This window comes from Natrix helvetica (assembly GCF_964273705.1).
Source record: "Natrix helvetica genome assembly, chromosome: 2".
Classification (NCBI taxonomy): Eukaryota; Metazoa; Chordata; class Lepidosauria; order Squamata; family Natricidae; genus Natrix; species Natrix helvetica.
The window spans coordinates 259927955-259950979 of NC_138552.1; the positions used below are offsets into that span (position 1 = coordinate 259927955).

The window sequence follows — 23025 nt, forward strand, 5'->3', positions numbered from 1 at the left end:
TTATTAGCCGCTCCCTTTCCAAGTAGGACTCGGGGCGGCGTACAATGGGGCATATAAAACACAGAAAATATATAAAACACATAGGCGTACATACAGAACATACATACAGATACACAAACACGGACTCGGAGGAGGTAAACAACTTACATCATATAGACAGTTAAAAGACCCGCATTAAAATACCCCAATTGTAAAAACCCGATATAAAATTAAGATTTAACGTTTAAAATACAATTTAAAAACAGTTAGGAGGAATAAGAATAATTACGATTGAGCCAGGCCAGATAATTGAAAGAGGTGGGTCTTCAGCTGTACACGGAAGGAGCGGAGATCGGAAGTAATCCTGATGTCACGGGGGAGGTCATTCCACAGGGCTGGGCCCACCACAGAGAAGGCTCTGCTCCTGGGTGTCGCCCCCCGGCACTGTTTGGCGGACGGCACCCGGAGAAGTCCCTCTCTGTGTGAGCGAATTGGTCGTAGGGATGTGTGGGGCAGGATGCGATCCTGCATATAACTAGGCCCTGTGCCATGAAGCGCTTTAAAGATCATAATCAAAACCTTGAAACGCACTCGGTAGACCACAGGAAGCCAGTGCAGCTCGCGCAGGAGAGGTGTTACAGGGGAGTACCTAGTCCTCCCCATAATCACCCGCGCGGCCGCGTTCTGGACCAACTGTAGTCTCCGAGTGCATCTCAAGGGAAGCCCCATGTAGAGAGCATTGCAGTAATCCAGGCGAGACGTCACTAGCGCATGGGTGACTGTGCGTAGGGCATCCCGGTCCAATAAGGGGCGCAATTGGCGCATCAGGCGGACCTGATGGAACACCCCCCTTGCCACGGCTGTTACATGGTTATCCATGGACAGCCGGGCATCCAGGAGGACGCCCAAATTGCGCACCTGTTCCATGGGGGCTAGTTGGACGCCCCCGATGGCCAGAGATGGAAACACCTGGTTGAACCGGGAGGCCGGAAGCCACAGCCACTCCGTCTTGGAAGGGTTGAGTTTTAGTCGGTTGCCATCCATCCAGACCCGTACGGCCTCCAGACACCGGGACATCATTTCGACGGCCTCATTGGGGTGGTTCGGGGTGGAAATGTATAGCTGAGTATCATCAGCATACAGATGATATCCCACCCCAAAACCACGGATGATCTCGCCCAGCGGTTTCATATATGTGTTGAACAGGAGAGGCGAGAGTACCGATCCCTGTGGCACTCCACATGTGAGTGGCCTCCGGGTCGAACTCTGCTCCCCTGTCAACACACGTTGCGTCCGATCAGAGAGGTAGGAGCCAAACCACCGTAAGACGGTGCCCCTGACTCCCAGCCCCTCTAGCCGGTGCAACAGGATACCATGGTCGATGGTATCGAACGCCGCCGAGAGATCTAATAGGACCAGGATAGAGGAACAACCCCTATCTCTGGCCCTCCAGAGATCATCAACCAATGCGACCAAGGCCGTCTCTGTGCTGTGCCCGGGTCGGAAGCCGGACTGGCGCGGGTCTAGATAATCATTTTCCTCCAGGTGACGTGGGAACTGCTGTGCTACCACACTCTCTACAACCTTCGCTAAAAAAGGAAGGTTGGAGACTGGACGATAATTGACTAGGTCCGTTGGGTCCAGGGAAGGCTTCTTGAGCAGGGGCCTCACCACCGCCTCTTTCAAGGCGGCCGGTAGAGAACCCTCACCCAGCGAGGCGTTCACCAGGCCCAGGAGCCAGTCGCGCGTAACCTCCCAGGATGCCAGTACAAGCCAGGAGGGACACGGGTCCAATAAACATGTGGTAGGTCGCAGACGTCCACGCAACCTGTCCAAATCCTCGATGGCAACCGAGTCGAACTCCTCCCAAAGCGGTCCCTCAAGACTCGCAACGGGCGTCTCTACTGAATCACTGAAAGGGGTCCATCCCATCCGGATTTGAGCGACTTTATCCTGTAGATAATTCCCAAACTCCTCTGCTCTGCCCTGTAATGGGGCTTCCCGTGGTCTCTCAAACAAGAGGGAACGGGTCACCCGAAACAGGGCAGCAGGGCGGTTATCTGCAGACGCAATAAGAGCGGCACAATGTTGACGTTTGGCCGCTCTTAATGCCACAAGGTACGTCTTCAAATATGCTCGTACCTGTGCTCGGTCAAATTCGGAACGGGAGGATCTCCAACGACTCTCTAGGCGTCTCTTGTGGCGTTTCATCACCCTTAGCTCCTCGGTAAACCAAGGTGCCAGGGTGGTTCGTCGCCGCAAGAGAGGCCGCAAAGGCGCCACCCGGTCTAGGGCCCCGGTAGTCGCACTATTCCATGCGTCTACCAGGTCCTCCACTCGGGGGCGGGTCAGGTCCACAGTAGGTGGCCCAAGTTCCGTCTGGAACCTATCCGGTTCCATCAGGCGCTTGGGGCGGAACCATCTAATACCTTCCAGTTCCGCCTCCTCGCGGCGGGGGGTGGCACCAGGGAAGTCCAGCCGGAGAAGTGAGTGATCCGACCATGACAGGGGAATAGTGTCTAGATCCCCTATTCCCAGATCACTCGTCCACTGGCCAGAGACAAAAACAAGGTCCAGGGTGTGGCCTCCCTCGTGAGTAGGGCCCTGAATTAACTGGGTCAGGTCCATGGCTGTCATGGAAGCCATGAACTCCCGAACCCCCTCAGACGCTTCTCCCATCGACGGCAGATTAAAATCCCCCATCACTAAAAGTTTGGGGGTCTCAACCGCCACCGATGAGATCAGCTCAAGGAGTTCGGGCAGGGCCGCTGAAGTATAGCGAGGAGCCAGGTATACTATCAGCAGACCCAACTGCCTCCCTGGGCCCCATCTCACGACGAGGGACTCACACCCGGATGTCTGCGGCACAGTGAACTCTCTCGGCTCTAAGTCTTCCCGGATAATCACTGCTACCCCACCGCCCCTTCCCTGGGCCCGAGGCTGGTGAAATGCTCGATAACCTGGAGGGCACATTTCCACAAGGGGTAGACCTCCCTCGTGGCCCAACCAGGTCTCGGTTATTCCGGCGAGGTCCGGGTCCCCCTCCAAAATTAGATCGTGGATGAGGGGGGCCTTATTGACAACGGACCTCGCATTGCATAACAGCAGTCTCAGGCCTTGGGTCTGTAGATCCTGACCACCTAGTATGCAGGGGTTGGTACAAACGACCGGGAATGACCAAAAACCCCGGTCTCCCAACCGACTACGTGCTCTTAAACTGTCCTCGCACCTGCCCCTCCCTACGACCGTTGGTATTAAAGTGCCCTGCACAGGCATGCTATCTTCCTTCTCCTCCCCCACTCCGCTCCCTCCTCCTTCGACCACACCTAGATGCCTGGCTCTACCATCCCTCCTGACCTGTTCCCCCCCCTCCTCCCACCCCCCAACCCCAGGATCCCTACAAATTCTTAAAAAATATTTTACTAAAAAACCCCTTAATTTGCGCTTCCTCCACCTCTCAGGGTTAATAAACCCATCCTCAAGGTGGGCCCTCGAAAGGGCTGAAGGCCAGACCTGCGAGAAAGGGGATTCCCGCAGCCGCAGTAATTCCGGCTTCGTGTACATAGAAATGGAATCATGGGGTACAGTTAGTTGGTAACTGGTGCTGAAGAAATAGATGTAAAATCATTTGTTTGTCGAGAAGGTTTTCCTGACCCAAGATGAAAAGGGTGAGTTGATGGGCTAGTCGCCTCCCCGGGTTTCATTCAGGAGAGTTTCAAGATGGTGTAGGAACCGGCAAAGCAGATGTTAAAACGATGTTAAAAAGCAGATATTTAAAAGATGTTTAAAAAGATGTTAAAAGCAAACGCCAAGGTCACAATCAGAATAGTATCAAGGATTCAAACCTAGGTTCTAGGTTTGCCCTTTAATTGTGTCTGCTCTGCTCTGAGAGACTTTAACCGGCTCACCCCTCCTATAGCTGCTTCGTTCAGATCTTCCTCCATCTCCCTTCTCGCCTCTCACACAACGAGGCAGTCCTCCAGGTTTCTGGCCAACGCCCCGGCTAGCACGCCCACACGCCAACACGCCAGCACACCAACAGACCGACATACTTGCAATCTTTCTCATCATCTTCCTGTCTCTCCAGCCTCTCCGCGCTTCTCCCTCACGCCTCCCACACTCCGTTCTCTGTTTGGTGCCAGATGATCCGTTCCATGCTCCACGTCTGGCGCTCTCACCAGCTAGACGGGCAACCACAGCCAAACGAGACCCACTTCGTATCTCCGTTCTTCTCCGTTCCTCCGTTCCTCTCTAGCCGCCTGACACTCAGCTCAGCTCCACACTCCACACTCCACACTCAGCTCCGCGCTCCACGCTCCACGATCAGCTCCGCGCTCCACGCTCCCCATCTGGTGCTCTCACTAGCCAGATGGGAAGCCACAGCCACAGCCAGCAAACCATTCCATAACTCCTTCTCCACTCCATTCCGTTCTCCTTCTCCACTCCATTCCATTCTCCATTCCATTCTCCGCCTAAGCGCTGGCGCGTTCGGCGTCCTCGGCGTCCTTCGGTGTTTCAGCTTCTCGCTAGCCAGCTGACCGCCCCAAACGCCCTGCCCGGCCCCTCCTGGCCAGGGCAGAATCGGGGGGTGGTCGTCGACAAAGCACGACCCTCAGAGTAGCATTAGGGGTCGGCAGCACCTCTCCCAGATGGAAAACCCCTCCGCAATTTTGCGGAGCTCACACGGCAGCCGCCATCTGCCTCGGAAGCTCCTCCTCCTCTCATGCTCTGTGGCTGTCATTTACTCTGCTGCCGCTGAGTCACAGGAAGAACGAGCACCCTCTACTATGAGGCAGGAGAACTGCGTGCCTCACCTAGTCTGACTTTTTAGGCGTTTTATGATTGCTCAGCACAAGAAACACGTTCCACACATAGTTGTTGACAAAAAACACTCTATTTTATATTATATACATCAGCTAAACTATTAAAAGCAACATACAGAGCAATTCGGTCTCATTACAGATCATGTAAAACAGTTAAGCAGAGTCATCCATGGTGAGGCAGCAGCTAGCTCAGCCTCACCTCAACTCTTGCCTGAGAGGCTGAGCTTGCTGCAGCCTCACCGCAAGCTCTCGCCTGACTAGTTGAATGGTAAATGTGAAAATTCTGCAATTTTAATACCAAATAATGTAAAACTGGTGAAGTTAAATGGAAAATAACTTTATGGTACAGATCAGTAGATAAATACAAGCATTTAATTTATTTTTTCCTTTTACATTTTTTTTTCTTTTCATGATAAGAGGTGAGGCTGTGCCTCACTTGCCTCACCTGACTGCATGTCACTGCGTTAACCACATAGTGACCTTGTTTTTATTTTCTTTCAGTCTTATACAATTCACAGAATTCCAGAATGAATGCATTTCCCCCAACAATCCACATCAGTGTACATTAATTTAATGTATCATTCCTTGTCTTTGTTTTTTTTAATTTGGACTGCTAAAAAGCTATTTTCTCTCCTTTTATTAATGATATAGATAACAGTTTAGTTGATTAACCCCTCTACCTTTCAGCCAACATTAATTTTTAATTTATTAATTAAATAGTAAATTTCAATCTCATTTCTATCACCTTAATTTCTTCATAGACATAAAGAAAAAAAGATCTTCATTTTTCTGAACATTGCATAAGCTCAGTGTATGATGTATGGATATATGAGGTTTCAGTCATATTTTTTTCACTAGCAAATTATATCACCACCTAGAGTCACTCAACCATTATTTTATATCACTTAAACAATGGCTGAAGATGCTAGGAACCTCTAGTATGGAAATGACATGAAATTTCATGAATAGAATTGACCTGTATTGCAGCAGCATGTTTTGCTATATAATATTGCAATATAGAATAGTTAATGATCAAATTTCAAAATAATTTTGCATTCTTGCTGCCCTCATAAAACTAGCCTGGATTCTTGAGGGGAAAATTTTTAATTGATTTATTTTTAATACTTAGATTCTCACGTATTCTCAAGAAATAATTATTTTAATAGGTGATAACTCAATGTTGTTCAGATTAATATAATAATAAGTGTGATTATACCTTCCTCAATATATGTTGAGGAAGGACGTTTTAAATGATAAATTATTCATGATAAATTGATTACTGTTGTTTTTTCATTTGAAAATAAACAAAAGATCAATGCTATTTTTAAGAAAAGAGCACTACTTTTCTCAATGAAATATGAATTGTGTTTTCACATATAGCTCTTTGTAAGTAACATAAGGAATTAGAAAATTATTACACTCAAAATTTCTATTCATAAAAGATGCTTTTGAATTATTTTTTCCTGCTGTCAACTACATCTACTCTATAAGATATTGTTTAAAATTTCCATAAATTTCACTTTCCATAAATTTCACAATATAACACTACAAGCATAATTTTCAAAACCTATGACATTGAGTAGCATTATTCAATAAGCTTTGACATTTTGAAGAATTTCTATGCATAATAAACTTAAATTTACATCCATTTTTAATTTTGTAATTTATTGTGAGAATAAAAATATAAGGAAGTGTACCTGAATATTACTTTCTTTTCTACAGTATGCCAGTTCAGAAATGTCATTGTATGAAAACCATATAGGGTAGATATGTGTCATTAAACACCATTTGAAAAATGTGTATGAAGCTGTCAAAGATTATTAAATGATGGAAAATAGAAGCTTGAATAGAACTTTACAAGATCATATTAAATACCTCAATCATATAAGTCATGTGGAGACATATATTCTATTTATTATAAATAAGTAGAGGTAGAGTGCAAACCAGACCAGAATCTAGTTTGCATTTAGAAAGCCCAAGTTACACTAATCTTTTCCAATAAAATGTCAGTTAGAACACATTCACAAGAAGACAAAAAATTGCAACATTTTGCATGCATATGAACAGAAAATGAGTTTATATAGTAGCAGAATAATTGTAAAAACATCACTGAACATCTGTTCATTAATATGTGCTCTATGTAATAACAAAAAATGTGGTAACAAACTCTAATTTTTGGACTCTATTCCAGCCTTGCTTTGCATCCTGATAAAACCCTTGTGGCTACAGGACAAGTTGGCAAGGACCCTTATATCTGCATCTGGGATTCTTACAATGTACAGGCTGTGTCTGTCCTAAAAGATGCACATACCCATGGAGTTGCCTGCTTGGCTTTTGATTCAGATGGCCAGGTGTGTATTTATTGAATTTATATTTCTGTTGTACTTAATGCTCTAGTAGAGTGGAGCCAAAATATCCATTTCCCTGTTTTTGAAGCATTCTGCTCTTATAAAACGAGAGTGTTACAATTTTCTGATAATCCTTTGGGAAGAGTAATATTTATAAAATTTTTGTGTTACAGCTTACTTAAACTTATGCAGTAACAACAAGATAACCCAGAGTAATCTACATTTAAATTTCTTTTTCTGATAAGAGGGGTTAAGATCATAAAAAGAAGCTTGTACTACAGATTAGATGTAAAATACGAAGAATTTATTTTTTCCAATATACTATTAGAATGAGATTAGTGTAAAGCCTAGTGCCAAAGGGTATAATCATGTGATTTACTTGATGTCACATTTCAGAAATAAAACACATTTCAGAAATAATGCAATCAGGTTCCAATCCCACCAAAATATCAGTCAGGATCAGGCATAAAGAAAGAACCAATCAGAGATCAGCCCTCACCAACCTAGACTAATAGGAAATCAGTTCATCTAAAGACTAATAAAAACAAACTGTCCTTCCTTAATTGTTACTTTATCTTTAAATAAGCTGGTGAAGGTGCTGGTGAAATTTCAGGAACTTTGCTGTCTGGCCTATGGTCACTAAACCCTGAAGCTCAACAATGCCCAACAGTGAAATATTATACCAGTAAAACATTTTAAAATTTCACCTGTTTTAATTTTGCATCATTAGTGGTTGGTGACATTTTCAACAGTTTTAAAAGTATCAGCATTGAATACTTGGTGAAAATTCAGCCTGACAGTGATAGCAGGGAAAGAGTAGCAATCTAAATCCAGAGCATTGCAAATAGTTCCTGCAGTAAGGTTCATTTTAAGGGCCTCTGTCTCACAGCTGAAAGTGAGCTGTGTAAGAGAGAGAGAGAGAGAGAGAGACTGCTCTTTGAAGCCCTGATTCTAATATTACTGAGCTAGTTAGACCAGTGGTTTGATTCAGCTAAAGAATCTTCTACCAGAAATAAAAATATTCCCAAGAGGTAGGTGACGTATTTGGGAGGAAGGAATCATTTTGTGAAAAAGAAATTACCCTCCTGCATGAGACAACTAGTTGTCTCTCAGTTTTTGTTATTTTTGGTTTACAAAGTTGTATTAAAGATTGCATATCCAGATTCTGTTCGTTTAGGTGGATGACTTATTTTAAGGCATTTACTTTTTATATTAGCAAAGCAAGATGTATTATGTCTGTTGCCATGTGTTTCTAAAATATGAAATTAACAAGGAAGCTGCTGTAGATTGTTCTGAAACACATTAAATTCAATTTACAAGCTTATTTGGGAGGAAGGAATATTTGACTATGCTGAATAGTGAAACCTATACTGCATTTGAATATTATACAACCCTTTCAGCATCCCTTTTCAACCCATTGATGCATTGATGTATTGTAGTAAGTTACTCCTGATCTTCATTTAAAAACTGTTGTGTGTTATTTTTCCTAAGCGTTTATCTTCAGTGGGGTTGGATGCCAAAAATACAGTCTGCATTTGGGATTGGAAGAAAGGAAAACTACTGGCATCAGCTACTGGCCACTCAGATAGGGTAATCAGCTAATGAATTTGCCATATATTTCTCTTGTACTGTTGCATGAGTGTGTCTTTTGTTTGTATCAAGGATACAAATTAGCTTGTAAAATTCTTTATGGGAAATGGTGTTATTTCATATAATGGAGGGGTAATTTAACAACTAGGATTTTTGCCTGGATTATGTCACTGAGAACCAAATATAATTTGGGAGTGTTTTGTTGCTGCTGCTTCTGTTATTTTACTGAAAACAGTTGCTTGGCTACTTTTTTGATTGTAAAAGGTTAATGTCCCATCCTATCTTAGTTTGATTCACTTTTTGGTTTCATACATTTTATTTCCAAGTTATTATCAGCCTATTGAAGAAAAATATAATCTATGATATGAATATATGGATTCCATCTTCTTTTTTTTGCTCCATGGATTTAAAGAAATTTGGAATGTTGTGGTCAAGTAAATAGAATAGGGAAAGTTAAACTTTCCCCTCGGAGCACCTCTCCTTTGAACCGGAGGGTGATCACAACATTAATGAAATAGCTGTGAAAGTATGGAGTAAATTACCCATGGAGTATATCTATTCCATAAATTGTGATTAAAAATGTACATTTTCATGGGTGTATCTTGAATATCCAACATACCAGGCTTCCTTCACATAAAGTGTCACTTAAAACAGAAAGAGAAAACTTGAGAGCCAGTTTGGCGTAGTTGGGAAAGCAACAGACTAGAAACCAGGAGACTGAATTCTATTCCCACCTTGGATACAAAATCAGCTGGGTAACCTTGGACCAGTCTTTTTCTCTCAGCCCAATCACTTCTGAAAAACTTGGGTAGCCAGTGAGAATTAGACACGATTGAATGGAAATAAACACATTGTGAGGGTTAAGTATTTAATATCACACACAATTTCATGCATTAAAGTGTGAGGTTTATGAGGGTGAGATTGCAAAAACCTTACCAGTTTTGGACCACTTGAGAGATTTAACCTGTTTTTGTAATTGCATTTGTGCTATTACAAAAAGGGGCATGTCTGTTTGAAAAGATATACTAATTGATAATTTCTCTGAAAGTCAACTTGTCCAACACTCTTGTTTTTTTCTTGTATATAATGTTGAAGGAGCTCTTTGCAAAAGTTCATTTCATGAGACTCCCATTATATCATTGGCTCTTTGGTTTTCTGTGCTGATTATTTTAGGAAATTAAAATTGAATTTTGAAGCAGTCCCCAGCAACTGTTTGAAAGTGTTACAGGCTAAAGTTGCAATCCGTATTGAATGATACTACTATCAATTTAAATTATGCAGAACACAAATATTTCTATGTTTTTTAATTAAATAGTAATAGGTTTGTAAGAAAAATAATGTAAAATCAGTTTTTTCAAGAGTGATATTTATATAGCGAGGTCTAATAAATACAGACAATTTTTATAACAATACTGTTTATTTTAAATCTCATCTATTTTCTTTAAGTCTTTACAATGTGGTATTTATTAATATTTTAATTTTTCCTATAATTGTTAACATTCCTATTATATATACTAATATACTGTAAATTAAAGACAAACATGTATAATGAACCTTGTAGGGTGTTTGTTTTGCTGACTGCTTTTCAAATTCACTTGTCTTCTGTAAAAAAAGTTATGAGCTATGATGTAACTATTAACAATCTTGCTAAGAGAACCATAGAACTTTGTTGAAATTATGTGAGAGAAATAGACATTTCTAGGATTTAATGCATTTGGTTTTTTATTTAGTGTAGCAGTTTTGAATATGTTTTGACAGATTTTTGATATTTCCTGGGACCCATATCAACCTAACCGAGTGGCTAGCTGCGGAGTGAAACATATCAAGGTAACATAACATATCAAGGTAAATTGGTTTTGATGCTTTGCATTATCAGTGGAGAAAAATGTTATATTTACCTGACACATTTTCTCTTGCTAACTTCTTTTAAGATATAAATATTACATAGCCAATGCAAGATAGTAGGTAAATTCCTAAAACACATGGTTGCTGCAGAAAGAAATCGGTTATCAGAATAAGTAGAAGGGACATGTGATGTGAGTTTCAAATATGTATAGGTCTCCCCATGTTTTTAATCAAAATAGTTTTATTTAGAAACAGGAAAACAAGTAAAAGTTGCTGAAGTACAGCACATGCTAACTATGCTATTGGGAATTATAATGTGGTGTCAAGATACAAATGCCTTATTTAAAATAAAGTTTTCCTAAATTAGACTTTTAAATGTAATATATACATTATGGATTAAAAACAAAAAGTTCCATATTTTATTAGAATTATTGTTTAGTTCTTTCAGCCTGCACTTCATGATCGTAATATTTCAATTAGTAATAGTCTGTGAGCATTATGTTATAACTGGATTATATTTTTATGTCCAGATATGTCTACTTTTATTTTGCCTTATGTCCACATTAGAAATAAATTCCATTTTCTTTCATGATACATCATCTTTCTGACAGGCCTTCATCTATAGTTTGGACACATATGTCATTTTAGTGAATTCCAAGTTATAACAAATGTGTGCCAAATATTAATTTTTCATAATTAAACACTGTAGAAGGTAATTAATAATTTATTCTGATGCTACATGAAAATTTTTACTTTAAATAATTACTTATTTTTTAAGAAAGATTTTAAAACTAATATATTTTTTTGGTCCTCTCTACCATTTTAAAGTGTTTCCAATGCTTCCATTCATTTAAATAGTGTAATTCTTTGTATGCTTATTTAGTGGAAAAAATCCTTGTGGTTTAGTTTGATCACACTAGCGTAATGTCCCTATATTCAATTCTAATTAGACTAAACTGGAGGAGTCAAGTGAGGAATTGATACATAGTCACAAGAGGATGAAGTACACCCCCCCCAATGCCTTTGAACCTTCTCTAATTTTACCCAGGTGCTAGTTTTACCCAGGTGTTAGTCCCCAAAGATTCTTTTACATAGGCTTGAGCAGTAAATCGGTACTTTTGAACCCTTTGCATATGGACATGGTTGTTTTTCCCTGACAGTTTGTGAATCTCAGACGGATTTCATTTCTGACTGTAATGTAATTTCAGCATTTGTGAATTATGCTACTATTCTAATCACTATGATTTTTTTGTTAATCAAATTGTAACTTGTTAACAAATTATGATTGAAATAAATGGTAGAATCAAGTCATTAACTGCAAGTTTTTGCTGCATTTTAACTCAGAATTAAATTTGATCCTAATTTATTGAATTATTCTGTACTCACCTGATTACAGAAAAAAAAGATGAGCATCTTTTTAAAAATCTCATCATTCATGTGGTTAATGGGTATTTAAAGACATTTTCATAGTTTTTTCTGTTCACTCTTAATCATTTAAATATTTTTAATAAATTTGAAAGCATATTATTGATGTAGTATAAAATTCAGTTATTGCTAGTTGCTAAATGGTTACTGCAAAATTTTGAATACCCAAAACTTTATATCTTTTTCTGAATTAATGACATTTTGAAATGAGGAAAATTGCCTTGATGAAATAATCAGTTCTGTAATAACTGCCATAAAATAAATGCTATTTTGCTAATAAATTTTTAATATGCATATTAGAAATAAAATGCACATACATATTCATGTAGACCAGTGGTTCTCAACCTGTGGGTCGGGAGCCCTTTGCGGGTCGAACAACCCTTTCACAGGGATCGCCTAAGTCCATCGGAAAACATGTATTTTCGATGGTCTTAGGAACAGAGACACCAATTTTATGGTTGGGGGTCACCACAACACGAGGAACTGTATTAAAGGGTCACGGCATTAGGAAGGTTGAGAACCACTGATGTAGACTGATAAAGAGATATACGATCTTAAATAGGTATAAATACATGACAAGATCGTAAGAAGACAATTTATAAAGCCCATCCCATTTATATACATCCAAATGTCTTTTTCCATTTGATTTTGTTCTTTGTATACTTTCCTTTTTAAATTAAATTATTTTTAAATTAAAGAAAATTTAAATTAAAAACTGCTGTTTAGTTTTGGTATTCTTTTTATTTAGTTAAAAAAAATCCAAAATGTGTAATATATTAAAATATATAAATAAATCTGTCAATTGGCTCTTCACTCAACAGCTCTTTTTTCGTTCTGAAGATATTTAGCTCTAGATATATGACATAATTTTTAAAAAGTTCAATAAACTTGCCAATGTCTTAACACTTTATATGTTTGTGTGTGTGCTTAGTAGGTGTCATAAGAATTTCCAAGTCTTTTTCTACATTGAAAAAAAAATGCCTATTTTCTGTTGGGAAAGGCTTTGCTCATTAGATTGGGAAATAAATTTTACTATTTCTTTTAATTAAGCTACTCTTAATACATGGCCAAATATTTTGAATAAATGAAATTAATAATGAAATGATGCTCAAGGTGGCTTTCATTGGAAGATTTGCAAAAATAGTAGACGAGAAAGCAGTCAAGTTCAGAGAGCACCAAGGACTCCACGTTTGCAAAGTATTTGAATCAGAAAAATACAACAAAAATTAGCAAATCAGTCTTTTACAGAGTAAAGTCACCAAAAAGCAGAAGACTAACATTCACTGAGATGAAGTTTAACACATTTTAAAAGACCTGGTTTTGTTTAATAATGAAATTATGAAGAGCAAAGCTAACAAAAGAACATTTTATAAGAAATCTCCAGGTATTTGAAAGATATTGTTGGAAAATCAATTATTGCATCTTCTTATCTTATTGGCTACCAGGATTAATAGACATAAATGCAATGTTTCTCACACTGGGCATAGGCTAGAAGTCATAATGTTCCAAGGGAGGTACATGCTAAATTTCTCAGGAGGACCACAAGGGATGAGGTGCTTGGGGCTCAAAGGGAGGGACCACTAAAATATAAAGATGAAGAAATCACCATTCTTAAACAGATTCCGAAAAAGATAAGAGAAAGAAGGAGGAAGTATTCCTCCTTATCAATGAAATTATACAATAAAGGAGTTTGGTTTAGATGGTTATTGCCAGAGGGAATGTTGATCTTTTGGGAGGGAAATAGGATTAGAATTAATACAGTGCAGGAGGCTGAAGCCTTCATTAAAAAACATTTATCTCTCCTAAAGGACGGAATAAATGATTACTCATAGCCTAAGGTCTTGTGTAAATTCACTGTTACTTGTAAAAACAAATTTTAATTATTACTACTTAATTATTTTGATTTATTTCCTTTTCTTTGTTATTTTTAAAGCAATAAAAACTTTTAATTTAATACTTTTACCATATGATTTTATGTTATCATATATTCTGAGTACTTGTTCTACGCAATTTTTAATGCTTTTGAATCTTTCAATAATGTAAACTATCCTGATAATTCATTTAAGTAATTAGATGTAAATACCATAAACAACATAAACAGGGACCTAACATATGTAAACTGCTAGGGGTTTTTCATACATCTTAACGGTATGATTCAGACACATATTGCAAATGCTGAAGACACTCTGTTTGTCATTTTGTAGTTTTGGACACTGTGCGGAAATGCCTTGACAGCCAAAAGAGGAATATTTGGCAAAACAGGAGACTTACAAACTATCCTCTGTTTGTCTTGTGCGAAAGATGATGTTACGTTCTCTGGTGCTTTAAATGGAGACGTCTATGTCTGGAAAGGGCTCACCTTAGTCCGCACAATCCAAGGAGCTCATAGTGTAAGTTACCACTTATATGCTACTATACGAAAACTAGATTCTTAAAACATGTATGTTTCCTATTTTGCTTTTGGACACTCAACCAATTCTCAATTGATTTTTATGCTGATTGATTACTGGACTCACCTAAAGGGTGACTTGGGCAGCTATACAAATTTGTTTGATATATAAATAATAACTAAATAAACTGTGCCATACTAGCAGAAGCAATTGTTTTTTGTTATTGATTTTGCTGTTCTCATCTTGGCAGCAACAAAAATATTATTCAGGGGAAAAACAACTCATCAAATTTTAATTCATTTGATTCAAGACCTATGTTCTACCATAACAATTTTGTGAATAGAAAAATAGTTCTGTACTGTAATCTTAAATTCTAGTGAAGCAGAATATGTGATTTAGTTAATTTTATTGTTTGGGGGAAGTTGAACTTGTGACTTTCATTAAAACATAATTTAATATGAGGAATATTTCAGGTAACATGAATAAGTATGGAACTCAATACTCACATTATCACCAATCTGCCTATCATATAAGCTTTGTCTCTGCAACAATACTTGAATCAACTAATTTCATAGTTACATTATTTAAGGTGCAAATGCCATGAATGTAACTAATCATTTAACTCACCTACCGGTAACTATAGTAATTGGGACCTGCAATTCTGTTGCCAAGTGATGCAGTTATAAAGCACAAAATCCTGTGTCTTTACAACAATAGTTGCAGCAGCTCCAGTGCTGTTGTTAAGTGAATCCCACGTGGCTGCAGCCTCCTATGGTCACATGATCTCCATTTGCAATCTCGTCTGGCTTCCCCATTGATTTTGCTTGTTGGAGCCGACAGTGAAGATCATAAATGGTGATCAACTGACTGCAGGATGCTGGGACTGTTGTAATTGTAAGTCACTTTCCAAGTCCCTGAATTGTGATCACATGACTACAGAGTCACTGTGAAGGGTATAAGTACAAGAAATAATTGTGAGTCCCATCATTTTGCACTATTGTAACTTTGAACGATCATTAAATCTGTGGTGTTGAACGCGGACTACCCATAGAGGGCAATGAGCATTTCTTAGTAAGGAATACGTATTCGGCATTCTAACATTTGTAATAGAAAATGTTCAATATAGAACTTCATGATTAACAAATATTTATGGCTTATTCCAAAGATGAATCTTTTTGCTTTTTCATCTATGCTGATGAAATGAATTAAATATTGCCTTGATTACTTTGGCAATTACTTTGTTTCTTCAATTAGTTTACTGTGTTTAGTGCGAAATTGGTTCAGTCAGTCATTTATGCAAGGAGCACCATAAGTGCTTTAATCATTCTTGTGAGCTTATCCATTCAATTTGTTCAACGTATTACACTATTGATAAATTCTATATTATGCTTGTATCTTTATGTTAATCGTATCTAAATATCTAAGGCAAGGTCTGTTTTATCTTTACAAAAAGTTAGGCTATATAGGTATATGTAGTATGTGTACATACACAGAGCCACAATTTTATATTTTAAATGGGAAAAGCATAGATTATACATCTTGTTACAAACTGCTTTTGTAAGAACCACAGGTATCACAAGAGAATCTCTGTGTGACAAAATAGCAGCTGCTATTAGGACCAAATTTCCTTATCCATCATGAAAACTGTTGCAACTGACTTAGATTTTAAAAACAACAAATAAAAATATGAAGTATATCCATCATAAAAATAGGATGATCAAGAAAAGAGTGCTAGAGTGGTAGACATGAACTCAAATTATAGAATTGTCACACAATATTATTCTTTTAATATGATTCAGTAGCGCACAAATGACTGTATGCCTAATCTGGTTTTGCTGCCTAATATCTCTTGGCAAGAAAAAAACATATTTTCACTAGGCTGGTTTTGTTTTGCTTGTTTGTGTATGATGGAATGACTAAATCATCTGATTATATAAATGTTTGGAATCTCATACGAAAAAACATTATGATGTAATTCTGTTTGACAAGCATGACATTTTAACACTTTGCAAACAGCATTGTCATATGAAACAAATTTTAAACTTCATTATTTTATTGTGCAGGCTGGAATTTTTAGTATGTATGTATGTGAAGAAGGTTTTGCAACTGGTGGAAGAGATGGCTGCATTCGACTGTGGGATATTGATTTCAAGCCAATAACTAAAATTGATCTCAGGGAGACTGAGCAAGGATATAAAGGTAATATTATTTTTTATAAAGATTTTGCTCTTGATTTGTACAAATATTTTATTTGTAAATTTGTTGGTAGAAAATAGGTATGGTAGAAAAATGTTTTTATACTTTCAGAATTATTTTACTGTGGCCATAAGGAATTAATAGAACCAATGCATGTTTTGGAATTGCTGAAACCATTTCATTTAAGTGCAGTTCACAATACTTGTAGAGATTGGTTGACAGAGGGGCATATCACAGGTCGGTGATAAAAGGGACCTTGGCCCTTAGGCTACAACTTCTTCCTGCCTTGGCAAAACTTCTGACTATTTGTTACATAGTACTTCCTGATACTATCATTCAATTTCCTGGGGAAATACATATACCAAATACATATATACATATTGTCAAGCTGGTCTCCTTCAGCAACCAAGAAAGAAACCACTTAACTCCATTTTGCAGAATTAAGAGTACTTTTACTGATTATGAAAAGATAGCAGCTAAGTAAAGCAAGATCTGAGGTAAAAGTGCACGAAATCATGCATATCAATATTTGTCCAACCCCCTCCCCCCGGTAACCCCCATCCCATTGTCCAATCTGCAAATCCCTCAGGTGTCATGTGGGTTGCATCTCCAAGAAGCATCATCAGGTTGGTATGCAGGACGGTTGGCCTTGGCCAACTCTAAACACCAGCCATCAGCATGCGCAATAGATGGTGAGAAAAAAACTTCCTCTTAACAATCTCTCCTGTACCAAACCTTCCCCTCCCAAATACCAGGCCCCCCTCCCCGTTTCAATGGCAGCTGAAAGCGAATAGCGAAACAGAGGCTGACATCCGGCCCTCCTTCAGGAAGAGAAATCATCCCTGCAAGAAAAATAAAAAACAATAGAAAAGACAACATAAATATGTACATTTCAAATAATATCAAGGCTTATCGGGGTACTTGGCGTAGAACTTCTGTAAAAGTCTAGGAGACCTAACATGAGATTTATCCACCCATTCAGTATGGGAGGGAGAAAAATGTTTCCAGGAAACCAGATACTGAATTCGACTCTTATGTTTCCTGGAGTCCAAGATTTCTTTAACTTCAAAATGCTGCTCTCCCTCAATAAGAAGAGGAGCTGGGGGTGCAGTTTTGAGGTGGACGAAAGGAGGAAGTGTGCTCTGGTTTCAACAGGTTCACATGAAACACAGGATAAATCCGCCTAAGATTCTTTGGCAACTCCAATCATACAGAAACAGGATTTATGATTTTCACAATAGGGAATGGACCGACATACTTTGGTCCCAGTTTTTTCGATTTTTGGGTGGTTTGCAGAAACTTGGTGGACAAAAACACTTGATCCCCCACTTTGTACTCTTTCGGTTTCATCCTCTTTTTATCAGCCTGTTTCTTGTGCGCCTGATGAGCAGCCTCCAACGCCCTGCGGGTCATGGGCCAAAATTGGCGAAGTTGATCACTCCACTCGGAGATGGACAACATTTGTGGTTTCTCTTTTTTTTAAACAACAACAACAATTTTTATTTGTTTTTGAACAAGGACAAACAAACATTTTAAAAAACCCATCTTCCATTACAAATTGTAGAAAGTGTGTCAGTTGGTTACAGTATTTCCATGCATCTCTTCCATGGTCACCACCTGCTTTTCATATCAAATTGCATATTTTAAATTCACCTATATTCATGTATATCACAATTATTATATCTCAACCTTAATTTGACTATAATTGTTTTTACATCCTTTTATATATAATATTCAAAATCTAGAAAAGGATTATATGATAACATTCTATTAAATCATCCTAAAATCATCCAATCACAATACATGTTTATAACATATTCTAGATAAAGCTTTTAAACCTCCTCTCATAATCTCCATGTGTTGTTTATATAAAATTTCATATTATCAAACTAATATATCTATATGTATTGTTATCATTATTAATCATTATTTAACTATAGCTATTGTCGCTTCATTTTATGCATACTACTAGTAAACTAAATTTAGCTTAGTTTTATTATACATTTTCATTGCATCAACCTGTATCTTTCCAGTAATAGTACGTCCTTATATCTCTTGCCACTTGTAGCATTAATGTTCTAGTTACTTTCTAATAAATCTTGTATAAACTTCTCTTGGCAACATGTTGTTCCTTTCGTATCTCATAAAAGCTTGAAACCCAACATCTGTTCTTTCCATCAGCTTATCTTTGGTTATCGCTAGTGCTTCTGTCGAAATTTCTCTCCTTATCTCCATCAATTTTTCTCTGTTTTCTTCTTCTGTGCTTTGAAGTCTGGGGTAGAGTTCCAATCCATCTATCTCCCCTTTCTATATTCTGCTCTTGCCATTACCAACCACGCTCACTTTGCTGTCACTATCCACAGTTTTCTTATCTCTTTGCTCATTTTTTTCTTCCTCTTTTGAACTCTGTCCTCCACTTTCTTCATTTGGTAAACATCCTCAGTTTCTCCATCAGATTTTTCTGTTTTGTATTCCATATTCTCCAATCTCTTTTCAATTCTCTCTGTCACAACTAATCGATTTTGAATTTCAAACATAATCATTTGCAATGTTACAGTTTCTTTTTCTTGCTGATCCATTCTTTCAATTTTGCAGACATTGCCACTAAAGAGTTCAAGGCTATTTTAATAAACTTCAAAGAGGTTCATTTATTCTCTTTCAAATCAAAATGTTGTCTTCCCTCCAATAGTTAGTGATAGAACTTCCAAAAGGCACCTGTATAAACAACTTGTGCTCTTCCTACTATCACTCTCAGTAAACAAACTGAAAGAACCTTGAATTTCAAGTGATCAAAGAGAAAGAAGAAAAAACAATGTATCCAGCCTCCAGCCTCTAAGTGGCAGTGTAACTGCTTTTCCTCCTGTTGTTACAACCCTCTTTATAATCCTTCTTATTATATTCTTTATATTCCAAGCTTAAGAAAGAAAAAAACCCTTAAATGGAGATTAAAAACAATCCAATCAAGCATTATATATATATAAAAAAAGAAGGAGAATTTTAATCCATAGGTGTAAGCAAAAGTGAAAAAAGAAGAAGAAAGAATTAATCCATTCAGTTTAAAAAATAGGGAGCCCCTGCAAAAGTTCCTTCCGTGAAAAAAATATTAGAAACAGGATAACACCCTAAATTCAATGCAGATCAATCTCGCCGCCTACAGTCTTCTGTCTTCAATCTTAATTTAACTTACATTTTTTTTCTTGGGTAGTCTCTTCCTCTAATAATAAAATTTCCTCACCAATTCTACACCAAGCCGAAAGTGAATAGCGAAACAGAGGCTGACACATATACCAATTCCCTTTTTCCAGGAAATTGAATGATGTATCAGGCTTTAATGCCCAACTTCTTTTTGGTCTCAAAACATTTTTGCCAGCAAGGATGGAGTTGAGGGGAACCCAAACAATTTTCTTTCTTCCACCACTCTCTTGAATCTTGGGTCTTGCAGTTCAATACATTCTCTCCTGCTTGTCTCCTCAAGCATCTGGGATAGGTAGTTTGCGTGAATGTGCAATTTTGTTTTTATTTGGTGAATGGCTGAATGAGTGTACTATGCTGGAGTGAATGAGGATTTCAATTCGTGCATTTGCTATAGTATTATGCCAGTCTGCTATTATGTTACAATTACTTTACAAAAGCAGTTTATTTGTTGAATGTTGCTACTGTACCATTGGCTGTAGCATGAATGCATATCTGGATATACAAGGTATAGTTCAGGAGACTAATATAAGTATGGGTGTGCCTTCTCAAGTGGAGGAGTACCATTCAGTTTCTAGTGTTCTTGGAATGAAATAATGAACTGTCAATGAGATAATGCAAGAGATAGATTGATAGATATAGATAGATACACACACACAAAAATAAGAGGAGAGGGTTATTGCATTGTACCTGGAATTTTCATCAAACCTCTCAGGAAACCAATACTTTACTTCCAAGAATAAAATAATATCTGTTCTTGTTATTCCAATAAAGTCTAACCAAACCAAAGCCACAAAAATAAAAAACCCCAAGTTAGCCTCCCCTGTATTTTCTATCACATAAGGGTGTGTTCTCTTCTATTCTCATATCTTTCAGAATTTGATTTGGTAAAATCTGACAGCTTGAAACAATTGAAGCATAATTGTGGCGGTAGCCCCCATTTTTGCAAAAACTGAGATGTGCCTATAAAGAAACATTATGTTTTAAAGCTTCCGGGGAACACCAAGCAAGAAATAGGCTACTGGACAATATTGGTGCAGCATAGGATATTTGTTGTAAGTTACATGTATTTGAGGGAACTGCTAGTAATATGAATTAAGATAAATATCTGAAACATACACTCTCAGCTAATGTTTAAGAGTTGCTGTGCAATTGCACTGTCACAATGAATTAGAAGATTGTAAGAGTTTCTTTCCCATATGTCTTGAGGGCCCTCAATCAAAGCCAGTAGGCACCAATATGGCTGTAGAGCATTCCATTAATGTCCTTCAAGATTTTATCTTATCTTATTATTAAAAGAAAGATTTCTTATTTAAAAAGAACCATAATGGGAAACTAGTAGAAAGAAGTATGCTAAATGAAGAGCCATTGTTTTCTTTATTTTCAATAATATTTTGGATGTATTCTTTCATACTAATATAAAGCAAGACAGTGGATTATTCTGAAATATTGAAGAGTTTTTTTTTAAAAAATATAGAAATTAGATAAAAATAGTCTACAGAGATAAGGATAACATCCTCAAGTGCATCCCACCCCAGTTCTTGCCATATCTTCTTTTGCTAACAAATTAATTTAAACTTAGCTCAGTGTTCCTGCCTGTTCCCTGTGCTCCCCTCTCCAGTCCAAGCTTACCCTTTGTTCCTTCTTCCCAGACCAAGGTACAACCTACCTAACCCATCATTTAACCATACGCTCAGTCCACACACTCAATCCATTGCCCCACAAGGAACTCTGCCACCTTCTTGGACATACTTTCCCAAGTATTCCATAACCTCTAGGGAATGCAGGTTTCTCTGCAGAGAAGGAACACTAGGCCTCACAGCTCATTTACTTTCCAAAATGGATGAGGTCTCAAACCTCAAAAGGTGAAGAAGGCCAAGGAAATACAATCTTCCCAGGTTCAAGCAGGACCCCAGTCAGACATATCCATTCAGGGAGAAAAGAAGAAGGCCATCAACACCCTCAAATTGTAAGTGGGGACCGGGAAAAACTAACAGAGTACCTTTCAACCCCAAATGGCCAGGCATAATCCAATAGTCTCCAGCTCCATTTCAGAAATAACTCTTAGGACTTCCCATATAGATCTGAACAACCCAAAGAATCACATCTTCATAGGCCAAGTATCATGTGAAGACAGCAAGGCACCAAAAATCACATGTGGTCATCTACTGTGTTTGCCACATAGCAGCAAAGACCAACATATGTATCTGCTTATCTAACATTCACTCATTTGCTTTCCAATGTGCTTTATTGGGACAAATATTTGATTAGTATCTAACCCATCAGTCCTAGCATGTTATATTCTTGTGTTCTGCTGCTTTTGAAAAATATATAAAAGCTGTCTTTTCTATAAGTTGTTGTTCAGATGTTCAATTGGCTGTCTTGCCTTAATTTGCTCTGAACCTGGTACCAATAAAGCCACTTCTTTTGATTCCGATAATTTAGTCCCTTAATTTCCTGCAACATAATGTTCAGTCAAAATTTAGTCATGTATTTGTTAAATAAGAGATATAGGTGCTGCAAGGTTTTCATGTTAATATACGTATATCCTGACATAGGAGAGTGAGAGAAAATTGACATGTTATATAGAAATACCTTCTTTTTCCTTCAGAAAGCTAAGCAGATTAGATTTTCATGATTTATTTATGAATGTCAATAACACCTAGTGTGTCTGTACAATAGCATATCTTCTCAAAGGGCATCTGAAATGTATTCCTGTTTTAAAGATAGTGGAAGTTAATTTTAAAATCTCTCTGTATGAGAGATTTATTAAATCAATGCCATTTATTGGTGCTACAGCTTTATATAAAGAATGCTAAAAAAAAACCAGATATCCAAAGAAACGTGGAGATACAGAACCTATAAACCATTTATTCAAATTGGCTAATTAAACAGGATTATATTTGTGGAGTATATTGTACTAGAATTCTTTGCTGGGTTTTCTGTATCAAAAAAGGGAATTAAGTGGGAAAGAGGAAATCTCCACCTCCCAACTTCTGAATCCATCTGTTCCATCCCCACATATTCTTTTGATTATAAGCATAGTTGTCTACACACATACATTGTGTATACATAGACATAAATTGTGTAATCCATATTCCTAGTTTTTCTGCTTTTCTGCTGCTAGATCACATAATTTTTTCCTGAAATTCTGGTAGCACTTTTTCACACTAACTAATATTATTAAAAGACATAATATATGGTAAGCTTTTGTGAGCTACAACTCATCTAATCAAT

General features: G+C 37.9%; 1 protein-coding gene and 1 long non-coding RNA gene across 5 annotated transcripts in view; one reads left to right on the forward strand and one right to left on the reverse strand.

Annotated features, from left to right (window-relative positions):
- The window catches only part of LOC309387025, a 317032-nt gene that overhangs the window by 159340 nt on the left and 134667 nt on the right, over nucleotides 1-23025 (reverse strand). The window lies entirely within an intron of this gene.
- EML6 (EMAP like 6) overlaps nucleotides 1-23025 on the forward strand; it is a 118298-nt gene that overhangs the window by 17845 nt on the left and 77428 nt on the right. For 3 of the 4 annotated variants that reach the window (XM_081943077.1, XM_081943079.1, XM_081943078.1), the window contains exons 3-7: nucleotides 6994-7153; nucleotides 8642-8740; nucleotides 10499-10567; nucleotides 14215-14400; nucleotides 16464-16599. In XM_081943077.1, coding sequence (XP_081799203.1) covers nucleotides 6994-7153; nucleotides 8642-8740; nucleotides 10499-10567; nucleotides 14215-14400; nucleotides 16464-16599 — 650 coding nt within the window. Of the gene's footprint in view, nucleotides 1-6993; nucleotides 7154-8065; nucleotides 8182-8641; nucleotides 8741-10498; nucleotides 10586-14214; nucleotides 14401-16463; nucleotides 16600-23025 lie in introns of those variants that run through there. The other variant, XM_081943080.1, reaches the window with a different exon arrangement.